This window comes from Cetorhinus maximus, chromosome 20 (assembly GCF_964194155.1).
Source record: "Cetorhinus maximus chromosome 20, sCetMax3.hap1.1, whole genome shotgun sequence".
Taxonomy (NCBI): Eukaryota; Metazoa; Chordata; class Chondrichthyes; order Lamniformes; family Cetorhinidae; genus Cetorhinus; species Cetorhinus maximus.
Genome location: NC_135898.1, coordinates 76,728,976 through 76,748,480, shown reverse-complemented (window position 1 = coordinate 76,748,480; position 19,505 = coordinate 76,728,976). Strand labels below are relative to the sequence as shown.

At 39.4% G+C, this 19,505-nt stretch overlaps 1 protein-coding gene across 3 annotated transcripts in view; it reads right to left on the bottom strand.

The window, feature by feature from the left end:
* btaf1 (BTAF1 RNA polymerase II, B-TFIID transcription factor-associated) overlaps positions 1–19,505 on the bottom strand; it is a 115,986-nt gene that overhangs the window by 66,155 nt on the left and 30,326 nt on the right. The window contains exons 4-8 of one of the 3 annotated variants that reach the window (XM_078564934.1): positions 15,230–15,373; positions 12,440–12,645; positions 3,496–3,641; positions 1,420–1,549; positions 1,068–1,136 (exon numbers count right to left, since the gene is read on the bottom strand). In XM_078564934.1, coding sequence (XP_078421060.1) covers positions 1,068–1,136; positions 1,420–1,549; positions 3,496–3,641; positions 12,440–12,645; positions 15,230–15,373 — 695 coding nt within the window. The remainder of the gene's footprint in view (positions 1–1,067; positions 1,137–1,419; positions 1,550–3,495; positions 3,642–12,439; positions 12,646–15,229; positions 15,374–19,505) is intronic. The other 2 variants (XM_078564936.1, XM_078564935.1) reach the window with 2 other exon arrangements.

Genomic DNA, 19,505 nt, shown 5'->3' with positions numbered 1-19,505 from the left:
ATTTCACCCAAAATGGAAAAAGGCAGTGACTTTGGCTTTTCAGAAATCACAAATGAACTGGAATGTTAGTTCCTGCAAGCCATTAAATCACTACACAAAGTTGGTGAAATACAAGAGACAAAACTGAGCTGGGCAACTACTCAAAAGTTGTATTAGGCTCCATTGAAAAGGTAAGTAGAGATCTACTAAAATACATTCAACTATTCCTCAGATACATGTGAATATTCCAGTCACTGGCATGCCCTTCCATGAAGATGCAATAGCACTTATACAAATCTACAGCATGCATTTCAAATTTTAGTTCCATGGTTTTAATACTATTGTTCTAACATTCAACTTCAAAGCTGTGCATTTTATACAATGAAGTTGGAAGCTTAGGAATCTGAGGGAAAATTTAAAGGTGCTCCCCTCATGCTTCCCATTTCGTCCTCCCGACATGGGTTTGTTCAGCGTTGGGAGACGATAATTCAGCCTTTGATCTAAGTTCTCACATGAAATTGACATATGGGTGTTACAAGTGACGAGAGAGGAATGACGGAAAGTTAACAAGAATTTATAACTACACAAGTAAATTCTTCAAAAAAAAACACACACAACCTGGACATCAAAATTAGACAATCTTTTCATTTTATTATGTAACGCATAATCCACTAAATCCTTTTCTATTTTAATTTCAAAACATGGTCAGAGGGTAACCCAACATACTGCTCCAGTGTTAATTGTATAAACAAGGGCACCTGTACTTTTACTGACATTACACAATAATTTTGATTTCTCAGGAGGTATATAACTTGTAAACAGCACTTTTTGCAACCCATTTTAGCATGGTGCACCTGCTTCATCGGGGAATTTATTACTTGCGAATCTCATGGTACCTCTTTCCATAACCACCACAGAAAAAGCACTCTAGGATTCACTATAATTGTGTGTTTGGTGGCCTATATTTGAACGATAGTTCTATCTTGATTGGGAAGTAATAGTAGCAGCACAGCATTTAGCCTGAATATGGTTATAAATCATATTCATGAATATGTTTATAATATCTTTATAAACAAGAATCTTCTTACCTCCCATGAAGGGTTGAAAAGGTCGTTACAAAGTTCTTCGCAGAAGCTTTCCAATGGCCATTCATTTGACTAAGTGGAAAAATAGTTTAATATACAGCACTGAATTTTCCTTTGTATGCTATAACGACTAACAAATTATTAAATGCAATAATTTGTGGAATATCATATCTACCATCTAATGACCACAATATTTGAAGATAACTATTATCTATCAGTTAATAGATGGTTTTAAAATTCTCTTTTTTTCTGGTACTGTAAATCAGAGACAATGTAGGAAACGTTATTCTCTGTTCAGCAAAAATATTAACATCACCTCATTTAATTTTGAAGAACGTAAGAATATCCACCTCACCTCATCAAACAAGGAAGAACTGTCAAGTATGTTGTCAATCAACACCTTCGATTCAGTTGCTGGCTGCTCAATTACAACATTCGTAAGTTTCCTGCGCTTTTCCTCTGGCTCCCCATCAACATTATCATTGCTGTAAGACATAAATTAGCAAAGCCATTTTTAAAACTACATTCTCTCAATTTCATGAATTAGGCATGAACCATTAGTTTTGGATTTATTTATTTAAAGCTAAATTCAGTTAAGGCAAGCAACTGTATTTTCTTCTCTGGGCTATCCTCGCCATATTTTTAAACTAAAACAACACAAAAATCCTACAGCAAAAGCAGCTGGAAAATATATTCATGAAATTACTTTTTAATACAAAATAAATGGAAACGTTCAATGAGTGGGTATAATTTTCACTAAAACTATTTTGAGGCTGATTAGGTTGATAATTAAACCATGCCTGCTAAAGACAAGGGTCAGAATTTTCCCCTAGTTGGGGGGAGAAGAGTTCAGGAGTGGGCGCGTGGAGGCGTGCCCCTGATCGGCACCCCCAATTGGGGGCAAGCCGCCATTTTACGCAGGCTAAGTACTGCCTCAGGGAGATCGGCGCCAAATTCAAAAATGTTAAAAGCAGAAAAATAAAATTTCCCTGACATGTCCCCTCATGAGACACTGTCACATGAGTTGGGACATGTCTATCACTTTTAGTTGAACTTTCATTAAATTTTTAAAAACCTACATGAAACTTCATCCCACCCGTGGATGAGGTTTCATGCTTTCTCTGAAGCCCGCCAGGACTCCCGGCCTGCCCGCCAACCTTAAGGTTGGACGGGCAGGTCCTTTAACGAGATCAATTACTTTGGCCATTGACAGGTCGGTGGGTGCACAGCTGATTCGGCTGATTGAAATTGAAATGATGCGGGGTGACGTCGGAAGTTCCATCTGACGTCATCCCGGGCCATTTTACATGTCAGCGAGCGGGCCCCGCCCCCTGTCCAGGAAATCCTGCCCAAGGAAATATTACTTGCATAATTGTTCAACAGAATTCTGAAATGCAACATAGTATCCTGTGTGGGAGTTATGTAAAGCTAACAAGTTATTCTTAATTATGCAAAAGGATCAAGTATGTGGTTGCCATGTTGCCCATCTCTGAAAATTATAGATAAATTGACCTGAGCTTTGTGGTAGTAACATCGTTACTCTTCTGAAACTGACAGCAACTTTTGGAATCCACATATGGACAATTAATTTCAGGAATTCAGAAGCTGCTATCAATGAGTCTATGCTTCTCCATAGGGTGGACTGTTGAGTCTCTCATACTGCAATCAAGTAGGAATCATTGAAGTGATGAGAACTTCCACTTCTACACTAGAAGTCTCACTGTAAGCCCCTTGAAAAAGTTATATTTTGTTGAATGTGGTACAACTATGTTTTAAATGACAAACTAAATTCATAATTACTACCAAGCAGCTTCACTGGCCCTGAAAGACTAATTTTACATTTGTGGAATGAAAATTTCTCCATTATGATAAAAAATCTACATTAAAGATATTTTTAAATTTATGATATTTTAGCTTCTACCTTAATCCCATGAGTTTGTCCCAAGGATTTCATCGCTACAGGTAAATTTTAAATTAAAGATGGATAAAGGTAAAGGATAATCAGTGGTTTTTACTTCCTGGCTTGTTGTCTGAGAGAATATTTCAATGCGATTGGCTGCTTTCCCCGTTTGATGACATCACTGTTGCTGGATGCCTAGCGATCCCCTTGACTTGACACCAGGTTTGCTATTTTCGCCAGCTCCAATGTGATGCAAACACCAAACGCAGTCCCTTGCCCTCCCTTTTCAGCATTTTACCTCAATTTGAAATTTAATTCAAATTTTATAATGCATATAAAAATGGTGTTTTACTAAAACTTAAGTACTGAGAATTCTAAAATAGAATTCAGTTAGCAGAAGAGGATATAAACTTTAAACCTGAAACTATAATTAGTGATCTAAAACAGGGTCTATGGCGTCATTGTTCGTTTCTAACTCAATGAAATTTAGCACAATTTAGGACATAGAAGCAAGCAGAAGATTGCTCATACCATTTTTCATTGTTTGCATTTCCTTCCACTGTGTCTCTGGATCGCTGTTTAGCGAACAGCTTAGCCATCCTCTTTGCTTTATTCTTCTGCCGACTGCTCATACCAGGCTGAAATTCAGCTTCAATCAGATCAGCTGCCTGAACAAGCTTAAAAAAATGATATATATTAACCAGCTGAAGTCATGGTTACAATACGCACAGCTTACAAACAAGCTCTATATTTAATAGATACTTCAGAAGCTTATTGGCTTTTATTTTGTATAAAAAAAAACTCTGATTTTGAAGATTGGCAGACCGCAGGTATAATCTCATAATAGTAAACTTGAGGTCTTTTAAATAAAGGAAAAAAAGAACAATACGATTACATTGTTATAACAGTGTTAAATTATGATCTTTAAATATTCAATCTGTTTTACCCCATTGGGCGAAGTAAGCTGTATAAAATGAAGGAGGTCTGGATTTAAAATTAACAAATTTGTATTTTTAGTTGATCAGAAACAGCTGCAGAAATTAAAAGCTCACTGTCTGATGCACAACTAAGCTAGGAAGTTTCCAGTTTTAATCTTGACCATTGTAAAGTTGGCCTCTCTTGTTTAGGGCAGTGGTAGATAGGCTATTATTGAGTGAAGGAGAAAAGCAATAAGTCAATCAGGCATCCCGGTTCATGACTGCTACCCAGCAACAATAAGTCCGACTGGAAAGTGTACAAGTATGGATGTTGAATAGGAACAGGTCTAGCTGCTACTTTTCCCAGAGCTGAATAGCAATTTGACCCAAAGTTTCAATTCATAAACAGCTACTATGGGTGAATAATGATACTGTATTCTATACTTGCATTTTTTCCACCAAGTTTCTAAAATACTACACTCCAGGAGTAAGTAAAGAACTCAAAATGAGAGTAAAGACTTAAGTTATTGCCAACTTGCATTTATTTACCCTTAGAGGCCTCTAACATTAAGTAATGCATACAGTATAGATTATTTCATGCAGCTTGCCCTCTAGGTACTTTCAAAGTTTGCTTCTTCAAAAATATAGGTGGCTGCAATAGTGAATCCAATTTGCAATGACCACTTACTTAGCTTCAATTCCACCACCGAGTGACAGTTTTGACAATTTTATATTAGTTCAGATTTACTCCCTACAGCAGTGGTCTTACAAAAATTGCAGAATCCAAATTCCAACACATTTGTGTAGAGCAGAGCAGGTTTGGCTAAACAGAGCTATAATATAATTTCTGGCAATTAGTATTATGGTTCAATGTGAAGGATATATCCAAAATAATAGATTAACCCAACTTAACGTGGCATCAAAATAGAATGATACACAAAGCATTTTTGGGCAAATGGTAAACATATTTGTACCTCAGGACAATCTCAAAGTGACCACTGAGGGACATCATATAGAATCTGTACTTCTCTCCACAGGAAGGGGAGGAGTTGCCCCAACTATCCATATCAATCTCCTTGCAACAGATCATGGCAGCACTGATAAACATTTTGAACAACTTAGTACTTGGTCTGATAAAGGACAAAAATAATCTTCATTCTTGTAAAAAAAATACCTCTCTCTAACCTGGTGTCCCATGACTCAAGGATAATTTGTAACTAAGAAGTTAACAGACCCTGAATGCTGATGCTAAAGTACTTTCAATTAAAAAATATAACCCACTGGGAGTCTCATAATTGAAGGTGAAAAGGCAAGAATCCATTTAAAACAGTGTGTGAGACACCCATAGAGGCAAGATTTTCTTTCTTGTACTTCATAGCACCAAAGCTTTTTGGTCTCATGGCAGAATAAATAGTCAAAGGATGGGCATTCACAGTTGCACTAATATTGAATCAAAATCAATTATGTTATGTGGTACAGTTTCCAAAACTCCTGCAGAAATGGTTGTAAATGGAGGCTTCCACTAGCATTAAAAGGATAAACTGAACATTGTGACTGAGGATGTGCACAATGATCAACTTGGAATATTGGGTTTGCTGTCATCAGCAAGCATTTTGTGAAAACTCTAGGTGCAGAAGTCACAAATGCAATACACATTATTCCTACAGCATGTGATTTGAAAGCAACTTTAATTGAAAAGTAAGTTCCAAAATCTTAATTCACCAGGAATTTTAATCTTAATCTACAAGTATGCAGTTTATGTTGGAAAAACAATGTTGAAAACATCATTGATAAAAGCAAAATACTGCGGATGCTGGAAATCTGAAACAAAAATAGAAAATGCTGGAAAAACTCAGTAGGTCTAGCAGCATCTGTGGAGAGAGAAACAGAGTTAACGTTCTGAGTCCGTATGACCCTTCTTCAGAGCTCTGAAGGGTCATATGGACTCAGAACGTTAACTGTTTCTCTCTCCACAGATGCTGCTAGATGTGCTGAGTTTTTCCAACATTTTCTGTTTTTGTTTGAAAATGCCATTGATGTTTCTAGAGTTTCCTATCTTTCCCAAAAAGGAAATTTCTCTATTTTTGAACCAATTACAGAAGTTAGTTTGAGCAATTACCCATTTATATCAAATCTATAAATTAAATGAATGAATGCAAGACAGATAATGGACACACTATAATAGTAAACTTCTGATTTTTATTGCTTCAGAAACATTTATAAAACCTACTCCAGCTGAAGCACTGAAAATATCTAGCACGTAGTCACAATTTAATCAATTTTATCTTAGCAATCAAGTTACAAACTGACTGTTGCTCCATGTCTAGATAGCCTAATACGCCCACCTAAAATATAGTTCAATTGGATCAATGATACACCTGCTAAGTTCTGACCATCTAGCTTTGGGTAAACAATTCTTGAAGGAATTAGCACAAGGGGAAAAAAAGGCAAATGCAAATCTATCTAATCAATCCTTGAAACTAATTCAGTCATTTGGAGAATATTTTTCAGAAGGTTCACAAGAACGAAATAAGCACAGTGCTGCAATGGTGTTTTTCAGCGCAGAACTGAAGGCTGCATAATATAAACCTTTATCACAGTGGTGGAACACCGATTTGATTTTGCTTTCTCAATTTTCCATGCTAGTTTTAGAACATACCAAATAGGATCAGTTGCTGCCACGCTGAGCAAGGAAGATGGAAAGTTGAGTCATTTAGGTATCTGATCAGAAGTGCAGCAGTCAATGTAAAGCTAAGGAGAAAATGTTCTCAAAGTATGAAGTCACATAGGATCAGTGCTAGTTCCTAAAACTAGACCAGAGTCTACAATAATGCTGCAGTTTATAAAAATATTGTACAGCAATATCCAAATTTGCAACATTTAAATTATCAGATCACTTATGGTGTTTACAGCAAGTCAGAATATATAGTTCTTATGGTGACAGGTGCTTCCACTGCATAATGTAGGATTGTATCTATAAAATTAGCAGAAATTAAAGAAGTTCAATACAGCACAAATAACAAAAAACGGTAGAAACAAATCAAAAGATTGCTCTAGCTTGGATGGTTCCATTTTAAGTTGCATGGCCGTGCAGTAACCAGAATGTACCCCACAGGCCTTTTTTTGTGATTGTGTGCGTGCAGCTGCGTAAAACAAAAAAAACCTGAAGGGCCTCGAGCACTTAAAATGAATCAGCTGCACGCTACAAAAAAGTTAGAAAGGTTGGGTGTGTCCAAAGGCCACAAACTCGCAAGACTTCCCAACTTAAATGGGGGGAGGGGGTGGGGTGAAGAGAACATGGCTCAGCAAATCTCAGACTTTGGAAAGGGCCAAGCCTGATTTTTAAACACTGCTAGGGCAACTGTATTGTTAAAAATAATTGATTTAGTTGTGAATTATGTAATATCAATTTCTGGTAGAAGTTTCATTACCATATCTTACAGGTACTAAGAAAATAAGATGGCAGCTGAAAGCAATTTACAATATCCAGTGGGGTCCCACAGGGATCGGTGTTGGGTCCCTTGTTGTTTGTGGTATATATAAACGATTTAGACTTGAATGTAGGAGGGTTGATCAGTAAGTTCGCGGATAACACGAAAATTGGTGGGGTGCTAAATAGTGAGGAGGATAGCCTTCAATTACAGGAGGATATAGACGGATTGGTCAGATAGGCTGATCAGTGGCAAATGGAATTTAACCCGGATAAGTGTGAGGTGATGTACTTGGGCAGGACAAACAAGGCACAGGAATACACGATGAATGGTAGGACCCTGGGAAGTACCGAGGATCAGAGGGACCTTGGTGTGCATGTCCACAAGTCCCTTAAGGTAGCGGGACAGGTAGGTAAGATAGTTAAAGAAGGCATATTGGATACTTGCCTTTATTAGCTGAGGCACAGAATATAAGAGCAGGGAGGTTATGCTGGAGCTGGATAAAACGCTGGTTAGGCCACAGCTAGAGTATTGCGTGCAGTTCTGGAATCTGCATTATAGGAAGGATGTGATTGGATTAGAGAGAGTGCAGAGGAGATTTACCAGGATGTTGACTGGTTTGGAGAGTTTTAGTTATGAGGAGAGATTGGATACACTGGGGTTATTTTCCCTGGAGCAGAGGAGATTAAAGGGGTACATGATTGAGGTGTATAAAATTATGAGGGGCATAGATAGGGTAGACAGGAAGGAACTTTTCCCTTTGGCGGAGGGATCAATAAACAGGGGGCATAGATTTAAGGTAAGGGGCAGGAGGTTTAGAGGGGATGTGAGGAAGAATTTTTTCACCCAGAGGGTGGTAGGAATCTGGAACTCACAGCCTGAAAGGGTGGTAGAGGCAGAAACCCTTATAACATTTAAGAGGTATTTGGATGTGCACTTGTGATGCCATGGCATACAAGGCTATGGGCCTAGTGCTGGAAAATGGCATTAGAATAGTTAGGTACTTGTTTGACCAGCACAGACTCGATAGTCCTCTACGACTCTATTTTAATTGGCTCAAACAGAAAAATACAGCAGATTATGGAAATCTTAAAACAACACAGAAAATTCTGGAATCTGTCAACATGTTAGGCTGCAAAGTGGAGCCAACAGACAAGTCAATCTTTTTGCTGTAGACTTTTTTTCAAAGCTCATGAACTGTTGACACCTGAAACATTGACTCTCATTATTCTACTTGCTAATTTGTTTACTGGTTCTTAATTTCTAATTATCGATTGGTAGTTTTCTTACCGACTAGTTGAATCTGCATTGGCAGTTTACCTGCCAGCTACTAATAGCTGAGGTAATCATCAATTTGTTGCTATTTACAAATATTTGAACCATCATGTGATGGACACTTGTCATTAAACACTTTCAAATGTGGAGTACATTTTCCCCATGTAATTGAGGTGTCAGCTGTGGCTCAGTTCATAGCACCCTCGCCTTTGAATCAGAGGGTTGTGGGTTCAAGTCCCACTCCCGGAAACCAAGAACTGTGATTGTACTCGAAAGAAGTTGCAATCTGTGACTGTTGGTAACTCGAAAGAGTTTCCCCATGTAATTCAGAGGCTCCCGCAAGTCCTGACTCAAGACAAAAGCTGCATATTTATTTTGAAGGTGGATTCAAACTTACCACTTGCAAAGGGATTTCCTAGGTTTATTTGGTTCAAATGCCAAAATATAGGTACAGAAAGAGACAGATTAGAAGTACTCATTTAGTTTCTGAATAGGAGCTATTAGGCAGACGTTAATATCCGCCCCCGAGGCGGGGGTGTTGATGGGGGGGGGGCATTTAAACAGGCAGCAGGGTGGCGGATGAGGATCCAACCACCTTCCTGGCCCCATCCTAATTAAGCCCATATTAACCAAGTAGCAGGCAGGGGACTCTCAAGCAGGGAACATGACAAGAAAATCCATATGGGGTTGCTTGTGGACTTCCAGGGGCACCTTGTTCAAAAGCACTCAGTACCTGATCATGGGATCTGGTCTGTTTGGTCTGACTTGTCTGTTGGCTCCACTTTGCAGCCTAACATGTTGACAGATTCCAGAATTTTCTGTGTTGTTTTAAGATTTCCATGATCTGCTGTATTTTTCTGTTTGAACCAATTAAAATAGAGTAATAGAGGTCTATAGCACAGAAAAAGGCCTGATCATGGGATCTGGTGTCGGGAAGAGGAGCCTGCTGAGAGCCCTGCTCTTGCAGTTGACACCCCCTCCCTGCTCCCACCCCCCCGTGATCACTGCCCCATGACACCCCGCCATCACTCACCTGTGGCCTGAGATACAGCGACAATCATAGGCTTCAGGCGGGTGTCGTACCAGCAACAGTCACCACTTCCCCCGTGACTGGCCAGCAGCTCTCGGCTTCTGCCCCAAGGGCCAGGGTCCTTGATCCCGGGGAGGGCCCACAATTGTATAGTTAAGTGCTCAAGTGGCACTTAATTCAGGGGCCTTCCCCAAAAGAAGTGATGGAGGGCTCTTGGTAGCTCTCCAGCAATCAGGCAAGACTCCCGTTGCTTCCATTAAATAGTACCCATTGCATATAACACAATGTTGATTAAACAATGTGAAATATTGTTAGTTTCACCAGCTGATGAATGCCTTGGATTATTTTTTTAAAAAAAGAAACAGCTAGAACTGCAAAGGCACTGCTTTAAAATAGCAGCAGTAGTCACCTGTCCTACAAATTGGCCAAGTTTCCTCTTCAAGCTTCTGAACATGGATTACTGGGGACATGTCAAGACAGTTCCCTGATGGATTTCACACCTGTCATTGTCTGAACTCTCGGCTAAACATAAAGACAATAGGCCACCAGAGTTCATAACTCCAGAAAATGCCAGAAATAGAGGAGGACTAACAAAACCCATTAGGCAAGGAATGCCAAGGACTCCCTATCTGTTTCAATGGCATCTTGATAGCTTTGACAATGGGAGATTGAAATTTCTTCATTAATTATGGATTGTCCTCCACTGTGTGCCAATAGCAGCTGTCACATGAGCAGAACCTCACTTGTCAAAAGCTATGATTATAAGCTTGTCCGTTTGTTTCAACAAAAAAAGGAGTCTGCACAAGCACTTTGTAAAATCCAGAAGATCACTGCAGAATGTAAACATCATCTCTCTCTCTCTCTCTCTCTCTCTCTCACACTGCCATTTTCAAGTTCAGACCCTATCTCTGTTATATTTTTTGGAACACAGAGAGAGAACTTTAAATTGAAAGAATTAAACAAGTGTCACAGCATCCACTTTGGAGAAGGACGGATTATTGTTTAAAAGAGACTGTCTCCAGAAAAACAACCAGCTTGCATCAGCCACAACACCTGGCATTTCAAGACCACAAAAGGAACATATATTTATTTTTTTCTTACAGACTTTAACTCTTTATCAATTCCACCTCCTCCACCATGCAACTTGTTCTGTTTGTATGCTGGCACGTGTGTATGTATTTGGGATGTGTTTTTACCTTTTAATTAATTCTTATACTTTTACAGGAGTGAGTTTTTAAACAAGAAAACCAACTTCTTACTTGTTAACTCAAGAGATCTGGCTGGCTTATTTCTTCATATAGCTTTGCATACGGTCAAGTACATACTGATTGAAAATTCACAACTTTTTAAAAATTCAAACTTTAAAAAATTCATTCATGGGATGTGGGTGTCGCTGGCCAGACCAACATTTATTGCCCACCCCTAATTGCCCTATAGATCTGAGTGGCCATTTCGGAGGGCATTTAAGAGTCAACCACATTGCTGTGGGTCTGGGGTCAAATGCAGGCCAGACAGGTAAGGACAGCAGATTTCCTTCCCTAAAGGACACCATTGAACCAGATAGGTTTTTACGACAATAGTTTCGTGGTCATCATTAGACTTTTAATTCAAGATTTTTTATTGAATTCAAATTTCACCACCCGCCGAACACAGGTCCCCAGAGCATTACCCTGGGTCTCTGGATTACTAGCCCAATGACAAGGTCACTATGGCACAGCCTCCCTTTGTTATAGTTAATCTCAGGGGTGAAAGAGAGAGGAATTTATTCACCCCTCTGGACTTAGTCATAATACATACGCTTCACGTTGATAGAGCTTTTCCCCAATTCAGTAGAATCTTATAACTTCAATTTATGTTGTCTACTGTTATAACTTAATATTTGCCTAAGTAACAGTTGCTGCACTGAAAGTAATTAATTCAGTGAAGTCGTTGGAGAGGTTTTAATGTAACACAGGGCTACAGCAATACCTGAATTATGAACTGCAATTCTTTGCAGCTTCCTAAACTCAATTACACGGGGTGGATGAGAAGAGTTTGTTGATCAAACATTTTTCCACAAGGGATGAAATGGAAATCAGCAAGAAAAAAAATCACCACAGATTGTTAACATGGATATTCTAGGTCACAGCACTGACACAGGTTGACTGGGAATTGTATGCTTGTCTGTCTTCTTAGCCAAAAATGGCGCAGAGGAACCGAGAATGCAGAAACTTAAACAGATGTTTTTAAAAATCTATTTAAAGGGACAAGTGAATACATATAGCTTAATATATTGAAGCTTAATATTAGTATTGTGGAATAGGTGGCACACTGCATTATTACACTGGCCTTTTTTCTTCTGGGCCCAAGTTTAAATGTAGTCCATAGAAAGGTGTCTCTGCTTTGCTTGTTATTAAGGAACCATATAAAGTGATTTAAGAGTCTCAACTCAGTTTAAAAACAAGTTAAATCAGCGGAGCTGACTGGCATGCTAGAAGATGACACTGGGGGCATAAGGTGGATAGAATAGTGATCCATTCCCCAGTGAAATCAAAAATACTTGCCTTAAATTATCAAAGTATTTGAAGTTTAAAATGGAAATCGTTAAATGCACTAGTAAGCAATTAGTATCTTCTGAATAACCATGTCCCTTTCACAACCTTCCAGTTACAAATGCTTGCTATCGCGTGACCAGCTCTATATGATTAATCTGTATAAATTCCAAATCATGAGACTCAACCTGCTTTTACACTTGCAAGAAAACCAGTTAATTGAGCTATAACATGCATGGTACATGCATGCAGATTTTAAGCTACCAGACGCACAAAAGAAGCCAAACCTACTGCATGATTCCTTGAAGACAAACAACCCGATGTTCTACCTACAGGTTGTTTCAGTACTGTTGGAGCTGGAGAGGGATTATAAATGAGGTCTTCATCATTAAAGAGCTCTTCAGTGTTCATTCCTAGAGCTGCTCCCATGTCGAGGCCCAATTTCTTTTGCAACAGTTTTCTCTGATGAGCTATTCTCTCCTTGGGATCAATTTCTCCTAGAACAGAGAATTCAGATAATAGAGTTCTTTAATCAGTTGATTAATAACTGCAAGGGGAAGTACAAATCCCAAATCGCACTTACATTTTGGGGCATCTTACTCAATTTCTATGTTCACAATAATCAAGCAGCATAAATAACCAATGACATCTAGATGGTGCCTTTTATACAAATTAACATATCTTGGCACTTTACTAATGGGTATGAGGAAAATTAAGAAGCTTGGATGGGAAAGATGGGCTCTTAATGTTTTTCTTAAATAGAGGTGTTTGGGGTGTCAGCAAAACTAAGAGATTCAGAGAAAACATTCCAGAAAGTGGGACCCATGTGGCTAAATGGAAGGGAAGGGAGGGCACAGAATCACAAAAATGGCCAAAATCAGAGAATCCAAGTATTAATCCCAGTCAAAGTCACAAAAGACATGATTCATGATTTTAAATAGGGCCCATTTAGCACTGTGAGAAGGACAAAAACTGAACTGAAGGAATTTAATATAGTTCTGAGATGGAACTGGAAGGTAGCGGTACATGTGAAAACTTGTGGGGAAAGGGAAGTTGCTAATGGGGCAATAGTTTGCAGGGGCAGAATATTTGAAGGCAATAAACATTTTACATGGTCAATAGTAAATTACTAGTTTCATACATACAGCTGACTGTATTTGTTAATTCTTCAGAAAATAGGAGGCGGAGGAGAAATCCATGAAGGTTTTTTCCACAACAGTCAGATACTTTTGATTTCTAACCAAATCTAAAATACTGAAATAAAATACTAAATTTTTTTTTAATAAAAAAACTTTTTTATTTTACATACTAAGAAACTCACTATTTCTCAAAACTCATGAGCTAGATGTTAGGAGAATACTTCCTAGCTATATTAGAAAAATCTGGACCATCTCCCATTTCTTCAAGGCTAGCTAGGAGAATGAAAGACTATGAAACCTCACAATTGATGGATTGAGCATAATCAATGAGACTATCTGAAGAATAAGTTTGGGAAATTCTCTTTAAATATTGTGTTCTTCTCGCTGTTTCTCCAATTTGTTCTATTTGCATTGCAATTCCTTTGAGTAAATTTTCCAGAAAACTAGTAGAGACTGTAGGGAGTTCAACATAAACCCTCGTCACTGTCTGAACAAAACAAATTTTTTTCACTACAATAAGAGCTAACAATGCACTAATTTAAAAGGCAGTTACTTAAGCTTTTAAGGTGGCTAAAAATGAAGACTAAATCATTTTTCCTTATTAACCTGAGAAAGGGGCTGAAGTTTTTTGTCTACCATATATAGGATATCCCTACTAAACAGATTGTAGATAGCACCACTGTTACTAGAATCAGTCCTATAAATACTAGTCATACTGTTCCTTCGAAGCAGATTAGGATAAGTTTGGGACAAGCTATATCCTGCAGTGGTAAACCAGACTAATAGAATAGAACGATGATCCATTTTGTCCAAATAATCACATGCATACTACTCTGATAGGAATATTTCTCCTGTAAATTAAGCTCCAATCTACGCTTATTTGCCTTTTTCAATTAAACAAAAGCTTGGAGACAGCCATTCTCTGGTTTATTCCCCATGGAAATACCTAGACCAGAGTTGGCCTGCCTGGTTTGAATTTGAACAAAAGTTTGGCAGTTAACTGTGCCCTGCTGCATTCTCCATGATAACGCTTCTACCAATCAGAGTCCACTTGCCAACCAATCAGCACTCTCTTCTCATGCAGTATAAACTGCTGTTCCCTTTACTGTTGGTAATCTGTTCTGATGAGTGCAAGATGAAAAGTTTAGACGGCATGTCTCTTTTTTCAGCAAAACTCCAGTTTTTAAAATTAAAATCACATTATTAGAGCTCATCTCAGGTATAGTAAGCAGTTGACAGTATCTGTTTAATTAAGTTCACATCCATATTTTTGAGATCACTGAACATTTTGACCACATTACAAATGTCACACTGATGCATTACGGTTACTAGGCACATGCTTGTGCTAAGTAACGCAGGTTTATGCAATTTGTTCTTGTTTCTCCAACGTAGTTGGGTCAGAAAGAGAGAGATACTGTCAGCTAACAATCCCCTTGTTTTTGGAAGGGGAAGAGGGTAATAAGTGGGATACTGATGCTGGCCTCCTTTCTGTATCAGATATTTGGATGGAGAGGGAGGCAGTGGTAAGGAAAAGAAGATGCTAAGGTGAATCTCCAAAAATAGACCACAGACTGCTTGGTGTTTTGCCAGTTCCAGGCTGGAGCCAAAAATCAAATCAGATTGGGACACATCCACAAAGTACTTGAGCCTCATTTGTTTTAGGAGGGTTACATGTAATTGATCTGGCTGCTTTCTTCTCCTCTGCTCCCACATTTGTCCTCAATAACAAATAGGAGCTAAATCACAGGCAAATTCTATAACCAATGCACGGAACATCTTCAGTTTTAATTGGTAATGACTGAATTTGATCAAGAGCAGCAAAATCCAAGGATGGGGCAAAAGTAACCATGGCTGTTAGGATCATGGAATAAACTTCAAATCACAATTCAAATAAATCCACTATTTCAGCTACTATACATGTAATTTTAAAAATCAAATGTACCTGATTTCTCATGTTGGATCTCAAACTCTGCACCAGCAGAGCCAAGAAGAGATGCTCCATGTTTCAAAAGCCGTGATATATCAAATCTATCAAAGCTCAAACGATCCAAAGATGTTTCATCTGTTGAAATTTCTGAGACAGGCTCTAAAATTAAATTGAGCAGAAATCATTCATAATTACAGAAACTAATACAGCACTCCAGAAATACTAGAATCATTCCTGATTTGCAAGTTTTAACTTTGGAAAGAAAATACTGCAAGTCCACCAATCTACATCACCCTTGGCTCAGCTTAAATCAAAAAATTTGCATTTCTTGTAACTAGTTCTGGAAATGTATTAAAATTAGATAGATGCGAGTACAACCAGATTCAAAAGCTAACCCCAAATCGCAACTATGCCTCATAGAATCATGGAATGCTTGCACTACAGAAGGTGGTCATTCAGTCCATCATGTCCATGTCAGCTCTCTGCAAAAGCTACTTAGTTAGCTCCACTCCCCTGGCCTTCTGTAGTTCAGATTCTAACTCGTAGACTTGGAAGAGTTCTAAAGCTAAAAAGCAGCAAGCATTCCTGATAAAGATATTATAGATCAACTTAAAAGCTCCCTGAATAGATGTAGTACAAAGGAACATTCTAGGCATATAAACAACCCCACCAACTGTGAGGACACCATATGATACTGGATATGAATTTAGGAGCAACAGTAGGTCATTTAGCCCCTCTAGAATGTTCTGCCATTCACCGAGATCATGGCTGATGTGTGACCCAATTCCATAAACCCACCTTTTCCCTATATTCCTTAATACTTTGGATAACAAAAATCTACCAATCTTGGATCTAAAATTAACAATTGGTATCATGTGCCATTTGTAGAAGAAAGTTCCAAACTTCTACCATTCTGTTTGTGTAGAAGTCTTTCCTAATTTGACCCCTGAAAGGTCTGGCATGAAGTTTTAGATTATGCCCCCTAGTCCTAGACTTTCCAAACAGTGGAAATAGTTTCTCTCTACTACTCCCCTTCATATCTTGAAAACTTTAATCAAATCACGCCATTACTTCTAAATTTCAGGGAATACAACACTAGGTTGCATAATTGCTCCTTGTAATTTAACCCTTGGAGTCATTATCATTCTGGTAGATCTATGCTGCACATCATCCAAGGTCAATATATCCGTCCTAAGGTGTGTTGCACACAACTGCTCGCAGTGGTCTAACCAGGGCCTTGTACAGCTGAAGCATGACTTCTACCCCCTGTATTCTAGTCCTCTGGATGTAAGGGTCAGCATTCCATTAGCCGTTTTGATTATTTTCAGTACCTGTTCATATTTTAAAAGATCCATATACCTTTGGACTATCATTGTTGCTAGCTTTTCACCATTTAGAAAGCTCCCTGTTCTCGTCTTTTTAGGTCTTAAGTTTGTCTACATTGAAATCCACTTGCCACAGTTTTGTCGATTCACTTAATCAATCAATCTCCCATTGCAATGTAGCTTCCATCTACACTGCTTAAAGTGCCCCCAACTTTGTCATCAGCAAATTTGGATATATGGTTTTCTATCCCATCATTTAAGTCGTTAATAAATATAGTGAACAGTTGGGGGCCCACAGATCATGGCAAAATAGTCACATTTTTACCAATTAGAGTAGCTGCTCATTATCCCTAACCTCTGTCTCCTGCCTCTCAGCCAATTTCTTAACTAGGTCAATAATTTGCCTTCAATCCCACCAGCTTCAACTTTAGCTAATAGTCTCTTAAGAGGGACATTATATCATCAAATGTCTTCTGGAAGTCCATATAAATAACATGTTGATCTTTTCCTCTAAGGTAAATATTGCACAAAGTCAGACTTTGATCTGCCCTGCTCAGAGATCAGGGTGCATCTTGTCACCACTCCTGTTCATGATTTTCATGGACAGGATATGAAGGCGCAGCTGAGGTATGGAGAGTATCCAGTTTGGGGGCTTGAGGGTGGCATCTCTGCTGTTTGCAGATGATGTTGTGCTTCTTGCCTCATCTGACTGTGATCTCCAGTGCACAATCAAACGTTTCGCTGCCAAGTGTGACACAGCTGGGATGCGGATCAGCACCTCCAAATCTGAGGTCATGGTGCTCTCCCGGAAAAGAGTGGGTTGCTCTGTCCAGGTGATGGGAGGGAAAACAGCTTCCCTTAGTGGAGAAGTTCAAGTATCTCGGGATCTCGTTCGCGAGTGATGGCAGGGGGGAGCGTGTGATTGACCAGCGGTTCGATGCGGCAGCTGCAGTTCTGCAAGCGCTCTATCGGTGGTGAAGCAGAAGCTAAGTTTTAGGATGAAGCTCTCGGTTTACCGGTCGATATACGTCCCCATTCTCACCTATGGTCATGAACTGTGAGTAATGATCAAAAGGATAAGATTATGGATACAAGCGACGGAAATGAAGTTTTTCTGCAGGGTTGCTGGGCATAATCTCCGGGTCAGGGTGAGGAGTTCGGCAATCCGGGAGAGCCTTGGAATAGAGTCACTGCTCTTCCTGATTGAGAGGATGCCAGTTGAGGTGGTTCGGGCATCTGATAAGGATATCCCCTGGTAGGCTCCCGCTGGAGCTGTACTGGGCATGGCCCACTGGGCAGAGACCTCGAGGCTGACCCAGGACACGCTGGAGGGATTACATCCATTACAGGATGGCCTGGGAATGCCTGGGAATCCCACAGGAGGGGCTGGAATCTGTGATTGAGGAAAGGGGAGTCTGGTCAGCCCAGCTTACTGCCACGGCAACCTTCACCAGGAGAAGTGGTGTGAAGATGGATGAACGGATGCAAGTCAAACTTTGGTATCCCTTGTGAGTTTCTTTTCATACTCTCTTTCCATAGCTCTCACTACCTGATTTGTAACCTTTTAACTATTCTTTGCAGGCTTCCCACTCAGTAGGATCTATGCTGCTTTTGCAATTGTTGGAATCTTTTCCTTTTAGTTTTATGTTATCGTTATCCTTTTCAGTTGTCTGTGGCTGTCTTTTTTTGGGCAGGTAGAACTCTTTCGTCATTGGATTCTGTAATACAACTTTTTTTAAGCACTGTCTCCTGCCAGCGCAAGGTGGCCGTGCAAGATGCCCACCCGTCTGCACATCCGCACTTGTCTGCTCACGTGCAGAAAACCAATGACGTTGTTTGCAGGAGACAAAGTGCTGGTTGAATCTTATTCGGATCCTGAAGCCAGTTTCAACCAGTTTCTGAGCCCCATGGCGGGTGGGCAGTCGGTGCATGGCCTCCCCACGGTTTCTGGGGATCGGGATGGAGAGGGAGGGGAGGCTTCTGAAACACCCTCCATAGGACCTCCCAGGCCCAGGTTAAGGGGAAGAAGCTCCGGAGTGGGAGATTCAGAAACTGCGGGGAGGCCACACCCCAAATGCCCGCCCGCCGTGGGGCTCAGAAACTGGGTGAACGGCTTCAAGATCCTAATAAGATCCAACCAGAAGCAGCCCTGGAGCTGCAAACACAGTATATGGGAAAAATGCCCTTGTATATTTGAATGTTAGTCATCAACAATTCTTCCTAAGAACTCATTCTCCCTACAGACCACAGACAGCTTAACAAATCAAACCTCTGACTTCTGAAATAAGTAATTTTAAACAAAATACAATATGTAAAAGTAAAATGTTATTTAAAATTTAAACCATTTGAAATTTCCTCTTTAAAAAAAGATGTCCTTGATTTCCACAGCTGTAGGAAAATATGCAAAACTTGAATTAGATCAATTGGTTAATGCCTATTCAAGAAAAAAACAATACTCAGGGCAGGGGAATTAACACAGCAAATATAAATAGGCGTCAGAAATAAGCTCCAGACAGGTCTGAACATTGAAGTCATTTTAAATCTGCTGAATTCTGGACTGCCCCATCGACTCTGAGAAGGTGAGTTTTTTTAAATCACTGTCTTTAACAGCTGTTTGATAAGTATCTCTGTTCCTGGTCGCTGCCTGCTCCATCACTCACAATGACATCATGGAGTAAAACATTACAACTGTGCACGCAGTGTTGGTAGCAAACACAGCGTTTTTTAAAAACACCTGCCACGGATCTCCTGTCATTTCACCTATCAACAGGTTTGTCCAGTTTTCTGGGGACAGTCGCTGCATATTTTCCTACAGGCTGTGGAAATTGAGGATACTTTTTGTTTTAAAAAGAGGAAATTTCAAATTGTTTCATTGTTTATTTTTTAATGAAGTTTTACAAAATGTAAAACTACTTTGTTTAAAAGTACTTATTGCGTGTAAACTTTCGGAAGTTAGAGGGTTGATT